We start from the raw sequence: 7036 nt of genomic DNA, 5'->3' as shown, positions 1-7036 counted from the left end.
CGATAAAGCTGGCCTCGATCGGTACATTACATTTTAAATTAGGTTTTATAATCACCTGCCATTTTAAAATAGTGAAAAGCTAGCTCCGGTTTCCCTCTTACCCGAGCAATACGGCTTTGATAAAACCATAAAGGTATTGTTTGGGTTTTAGCTTGATGTATCATCATTTAAAAAAAAGAAATAGACATACATGTTCAAAGTGCAATTTAGCCTGATATAATCCATGATGTGGTTAACTTCATATGAGCACAATTATTAGTTGGTCCTCGAAATGTTACTCTAACATGAATCTAATACACTGGATTCATCTCTACAACAGAGTATTAATACTATAGATATATATAGTGTCATGGAAACATCACTTCACACCACATGGCTACTAAAGTCCAGGATGCAAAGTGCAGCCTCTGACCCCACCAGTCCATGACCCCTGATCTCTAAACCTTGACTTTCTCATGCCAAACCAAGGGGAGCACAAATTCAAACTGGACACAAGCTACAATCCACACAGGTACAAAACAAGTCCATGCCAACAAAATAATACATCTCCATTTGATTCAAGTACAAGACAAATGATAGACATTCAATGCAAAATAGCAAGTTATTCATGTTTTAAAATAGAGTACAAAAATACTTATAGGGATATAGGGGCTATGATATTGGAATTCATTGCAGCTTGGTATGGAATGCTTAATACTCTCGTCATCAGTGTTAACGATGGGCTTGTCAGAACTTGGCCCAGGGGCAACCTACAGTCCACTTAAAGATTCATAACTGTTTACTACTGTATACTAGAAAGATCTTGACCCCTATCTACAGCGCATTCGGGAATTATTCAGACCCCTTCACGTTTTCCACATTTTGTTACGTTACAGCCTTATTCTAAAATGTATTAAATTAAACATTTTCCTCATCAATCTACACACAATACCCCATAATGACAAAGTGAAAATATATAAAAAATTAAGAACAGAAATATCTTAATTGCATAAGTATTCAGACCCTCTGCTATGAGACTCGAAATTGAGCTCAGGTGCATCCTCTTTCCATTGTTCATCCTTGAGATGTTTCTACAACTTGATTGGAGTCCACCTGTGGTAAATTCAATTGATTGGACATGATTTGGAAAGGCACACACCTGTCTATATAAAGTCCCACAGTTGACAGTGCAAGTCAGAGCAAAAACCAAGCCAAAGGAACTGTCCGTACAGCTCCGAGACAGCATTTTTTTATTTAACTAGGCAAGTCAGTTAAGAACAAATTCTTATTTACAATGACGGCCTACCGAGGAACAGTGCCTTGTTCAGGGGTAGAACAACAGATTTTTACCTTGTCAGCTCAGGGATTCAGTCCAGCAACCTTTCAGTTACTGGCCCAACACGCTAACCACTAGGCTACCTGCCACCCCACTAGGCAACCTGCTGCATTGTATCGAGGCACAGATCTGGGGAAGGGTACCAAAACATTTCTGCCGCATGGAAGGTCCCCAAGAACACAGTGGCCTCCATCATTCTTAAATGGAAGAAGTTTTGAACCAGCAAGACTCTTCCTACAGTTGGCCGCCCGGCCAAACTGAAGAATCGGGGGAGAAGGGCCTTGGTCAGGGAGGTGACCAAGAACCCGATGGTCATTCTGACAGAGCTCCAGAGTTCCTCTGTAGAGATGGGAGAAACTTCCAGAAGGACAACCATCTCTGCAGCACTCCACCAATCAGGTCTTTATGGTATTGTCTTGGTCCTCCGTTCATTTTGATGAACAATTTACCTACTTTTACCAAAGAGCAGCTTCTGTCTACCAAAACATACTATTGTGTACTTTAGCAGCGCTTCCCTTTTTTTTTTTTTTGTCACATGACAGCCCGCTTAGAGTTTGCCAAAAGGCACCTAAATGACTCCGACCATGAGAAAAAAGATTCTCTGGTCTGATAAAACCAAGATTGAACCCTTTGCCCTGAATGTCAAGTGTCACGTCTGGAGGAAACCTGGCACCATCCCTACTGTGAAGCATGATGGTGGCAGATTCATGCTGTGGGGATGTTTTTCAGCAGCAGGGACTGGGAGGCTAGTCAGGATCAACGACCCTAAACACACAGCCAAGACAATGCAGGAGTGGCTTAGGGACAAGTCTCTGAATTTCCTTGAGGGGCCCAGCCAGAGCCCGGACTTGAACCCGATCGAACATCTCTGGAGAGACCTGAAAATAGCTGGGCAGCAACGCTCCCCCTCCAACCTGACAGAGCTTGAGAGGATCTGCAGAGGAGAATGGGAGAAACTCCCCCAAATACAGGTGTGCCAAGCTTGTAGCGTCATACCCAGAAGACTAGAGGCTGTAATCGCTGCCTAAGGTGCTTCAACAAAGTACTGAGTAAAGGCTGTCATTACTTATGTAAATGTGATATCTGTTTTTATTTGTAATAAATTTGCAAAAATGTCTAAACCTGTTTTTGCTTTGTCATTATGAGGTATTGTGTATAGATTGATGAGGAAATCATTTTTTTTAATCAATTTTAGAATAAGGCAGTAATTTAACAAAATGTGGAAAAAATTAAGTGGTCTGAATACTTTCTGAATGCACTGTATATGTACATATCTACCCAAATTACCTCGGTACTGGTACCCCATGTATATAACCAAGTTAGGGCCCGTAAGTAAGCATTTCACTGTTAGTCTACATCTGTTGTTTACGAAGCATGTGACAAAATCCAATTTGATTTGATATTAAATGCTGGTCTTCAGATAATGTTGTTAGTCTGAGAAAGATGTGGAAAGTGACTGTTTTAGTGTATGAAGAATGTCACTGTTATTCTAAATGATACTCCGGTTGACATTTTGTTGTAACAGAACCACAAAAGAACCAGCTTAGCATGATGGTAATGACACATTATTAATTACCACAGAAAACCAACTTTTAAACCATAACAGTACATTCACTGCGGGTGCCTATAATCCATGCTGAGCCTCCTACACAGCAAATTCTCAAGTGTACGGGTCAACACTTTTCAGAGTTAAATTAACGCTTTGCGTAGTGTAAAGCCTTATTTGCATATTTCCCAGTGTGCCTTGCCTTTCCATTGAATTGTAGAGTTACCACTCATGACTGTATTTGTTAGTGACAGAGACATGGTTGTTGCAATCATTCATTTTCAGTCCTGTGGTCTTCACCAGGTGAGATCCTAAGATAATGTTATCATTAAAATGTAATTATATAAAACAATAAAATAAATATTTCATAAGGCCTTACTTTGAGGGCCTAGTTTTCCCCTCATACAGTGGCCTGAAACTCCATATCAGGCCTGCAAGTCACATTATGCCGGCTTACAAAGTGATGTGTAATTCCTATTGGAATCCAGCCACAGGGATATCCAATTTTGTTTACATTTTTTCACCCGACTTCCAGGGTTGGGAATACTAAAATGTGAGACTACCTAACCCATCTAAACTGGAACGACCATTTCAGTAAAGGGTGCATTAAATCCAAGTAACAGATTAGATTATTTCAGACAAATTTATGTTATTTCTATTTTAAGGTCCAATGCAGCTGTTTTTCTCAATATCAAATAATTTATGGGTAACAATTAAATACCTTACTGTGATTTGTTTTCAATTAAAATGGTCAAAAAGAAAACAAAAATAGCTTCTTAGCAAAGAGCAATTTCTCAAGCAAGACTTTAGCTAGGACTGTCTGGGACAGGTCTGACTGGAGAGGGGAAAGCTGAAAACTAGCCATTATTGACAAGGTAGTTTGGAACTCTCTTATTGGTCTATTAACTAATTTACTGGTGATGTCACCAGGCAGGCCAAAACCCCATCCCACTAAAACAGGCTGAAATTTTAGGCAGTCTTTTCAAACAGCTCTTACACTAAAAGGGCATTATCATTATTTTCACAATTTCACAGTATTATTCCAACCTCATAGTGTGGAAATATATATAAAATACTGGAAAATCACATTTTTGACTGCACTGAGCACTAAGTAGAATAACATCAATTAATCAATGTGCATGCAAAAAACATTGATATTTAAACAAACAATTCTAAAATTCAACCTGCAATAGAGCATGCTGGGAAATATGATAATGATGGCAATGGTTTTGGTTCAACTCTCTTTATTAACCCCAACACTGTGGTTCTTTAAATATTTACAGTGCTAATTTAACTCCTGAATCAACACTAGAAACACTACACTGAAAAAGCAACACTAGTTAACACTGGCCAATTTGCTGTGTAGAGAAACACAAGGCTTGTATCTAATATGTAAATCGACAAATGTACCACGAATACCCATCAATTGAAATAGCAACTCCAAGCTCTTGCGGCCATCAACACAGATTCAAGTGCAAAGGTAAAGCAGTGCTTTAGTTCATGTTGCATTGGTTATAGGTCATAACAGTTGGAGCCTTGGCTTGGTTCTGAGTTCTACAGTTCAGACAGTTGGCCAGCAACTTGAGTCTCTAGTACATTGTACAGAGAGAGCAAGGGTTGTCCCATCTGTGAGCTACACACGTCCACGAGCTCAGAGTCAGTTCAGCATGCCTGTCCACAGGGATATGAAGGACAGAGAGAAAGCGATGAAAGAAGGAACGAGGCCCACACAAACACACACAGAGGCAGAAACAGACAGGGAAAGGTGCATTGGTGGCAGTTTGGATACAACGTGGAGGGATACGTACTGTATGTAACGTTCCAAAATGATAGTGCTCCATCCAAATGTCATCAATTATCTATTGTCCAATCGTTCAAAAGCTTGTTACTGAGTATCGTCCACTCCAAGAACATGTTGCTGAGCAGTCGTTCAATCCTGGAGGTCGTTACTGAACCACTGTCAAATGCTAGACTGTGTTACTGAACATGGGCCAATGCTAGACTTTTTACCTGAGCATCGTCCAATCCTGGGGCCGGTTACACCGGGTTGTAAGTGGATCGTTACTCTATGTCCGACGTAAAACGCACTCTACGCCGGACCTACAAATGATACCTGTTGCACCACCTGGTCGTAAGCCCTTCTATGAGCTATGACTGGGCATAGACTCTACATCTAGTAGGGAGCAGGCGTAGGGTTAAATTGGGACTCTCGTCATCATGATAGGGATCTATATTTTCAAAAGGATATGAGTCTCGTATTCATATTTTACAACCTGCGCAGGCTTTTGGAGTTGCCTTAGCGCGAGCAAATAGCAAAATAATACACTTGATTTATGCTACATTATAACATGCTAAATGTGTGATATCTATTCCCACAGTGATTCTTTATGGATCCAACCAGTTCTGGTTAAGAAAACATGCATAGTGGTGGGCTTTGCGAAGTGATGGTAAGTTTAGAACCACCACGAGGATGGGAACAGCCTACGAACAGGTGCTGCCTAGGAACCATCATTTTGAAGCATTAAATCTCATGAACGTGCATTACTTTTGTTATGCCCAACTGGTGCAACCAGACCCTGGAGCACCATGCTAAACCATCATCCAATCCCTAGAGCATGTTACTGATTATCATCCAATCCTAGAGCGTGTTACTGATTATCATCCAATCCTAGAGCGTGTTACTGATTATCATCCAATCCTAGAGCGTGTTAGTGATTATCATCCAATCCTAGAGTGTGCTACTGAGGATCTCTGACACCTGTGTGTTCGTTTGTTCGTCTGAGTCCACATCCTGGGCTGTTGCTCCTTCATATGCCTCCTCTCCTGACCCCTCCTCTGTGACAACCACCATCAACCCTGCCCCTCTCTCCTCCCGTCCCTCCATCCCTCTCTCCTCCTCTCCCCAGCCCCTGTTCTCAGGCGATGTTTCCTTACACGGTTCCACAAAGATCCTCCTGACATGGGGCCTGGGCTCCCTCTGCCCCGCCCCACTGCCCTCCAGGACACAGGAAGCATGACTAACATATGTCTCCCGCTGAGGGGATGGGAGATCCAGGGGCAGGTCTGGGTCCCTCTGCCTGGTATAGACCCCCTCAGACAGGGACCCAGTGTGGCTGTCGCTGTGGCCCTTCAACCAGTGCTGGGGCCCACTGAAGTAGCCCTGCTGGGCCCCAGCGGCCCCATGGCTCCTGGACAGCAGCTTCCGCTTGGTTGGGGGGTTGGCTAGGGGCCGCAGGGGGGTGGAGGAGTGCTGGTCCTGGGTTGTCTTGGAGAGAGAGAGACCCTCCAGGATTTTGGTGCAAGAAAGGGTGGTCTCGGGGAGAATGAGGGCAGGGGAGAGGGGTGGGGCTGAGGATAGGGGGAAGGCGGGGGAGAGGAGTGGGCCTGGGGAGAGGGGGAAGGCAGGGGAGAGAGGGAGGTCTTTGGGCTGGCAGATGCTGTACCTGGAAAGGATAAAAAGATTCATTAGGTTCTATCCTCTATCTCTGCCATTATTGAAAGAGATTGTGATACCTCACATCTCAAAAATAGGGCTACTTAATGTTAGATCCCTCACTTCCAAGGCAGTTATAGTCAATGAACTAATCACTGATCATAATCTTGATGTGATTGGCCTGACTGAAACATGGCTTAAGCTTGATGAATTTACTGTGTTAAATGAGGCCTCAACCCCTGGTTACACTAGTGACCATATCCCCCGCGCATCCCGCAAAGGCGGAGGTGTTGCTAACATTTACGATAGCAAATTTCAATTTACAAAAAAAACAAAACAACAACAACGTTTTCATCTTTTGAGCTTCTAGTCATGAAATCTATGCAGCCTACTCAATCACTTTTTATAGCTACTGTTTACAGGCCTCCTGGGCCATATGCAGCGTTCCTCACTGAGTTCCCTGAATTCCTATCGGACCTTGTAGTCATCGCAGATAATATTCAAATTTTTGGTGACTTTAATATTCACATGGAAAAGTCCACAGACCCATTCCAAAAGGAATTCGGAGCCATCATTGACTCAGTGGGTTTTGTCCAACATGTCTCTGGACCTACTCACTGCCACAGTCATACTCTGGACCTAGTTTTGTCCCATGGAATAAATGTTGTGGATCTTAATGTTTTTCCTCATAATCCTGGACTATCGGACCACCATTTTATTACGTTTGCAATCGCATCAAATA

General features: G+C 42.7%; 1 protein-coding gene across 1 annotated transcript in view; it reads right to left on the bottom strand.

Annotated features, from left to right (window-relative positions):
• Window positions 1–2552: 2552 nt before the first annotated feature.
• Window positions 2553–7036, bottom strand: part of LOC106589776 (ankyrin repeat and fibronectin type-III domain-containing protein 1) — a 133128-nt gene continuing 128644 nt past the window's right edge. The window contains exon 18 of the mRNA XM_014180106.2: window positions 2553–6304. Within this exon, the coding sequence (XP_014035581.2) occupies window positions 5590–6304 (715 nt within the window). The 3' untranslated portion in view covers window positions 2553–5589. The remainder of the gene's footprint in view (window positions 6305–7036) is intronic.

The sequence above is a fragment of the Salmo salar genome, chromosome ssa28 (genome assembly GCF_905237065.1).
Source record: "Salmo salar chromosome ssa28, Ssal_v3.1, whole genome shotgun sequence".
Lineage (NCBI taxonomy): Eukaryota > Metazoa > Chordata > Actinopteri > Salmoniformes > Salmonidae > Salmo > Salmo salar.
This window is presented reverse-complemented; position numbering and strand designations above follow the sequence as displayed.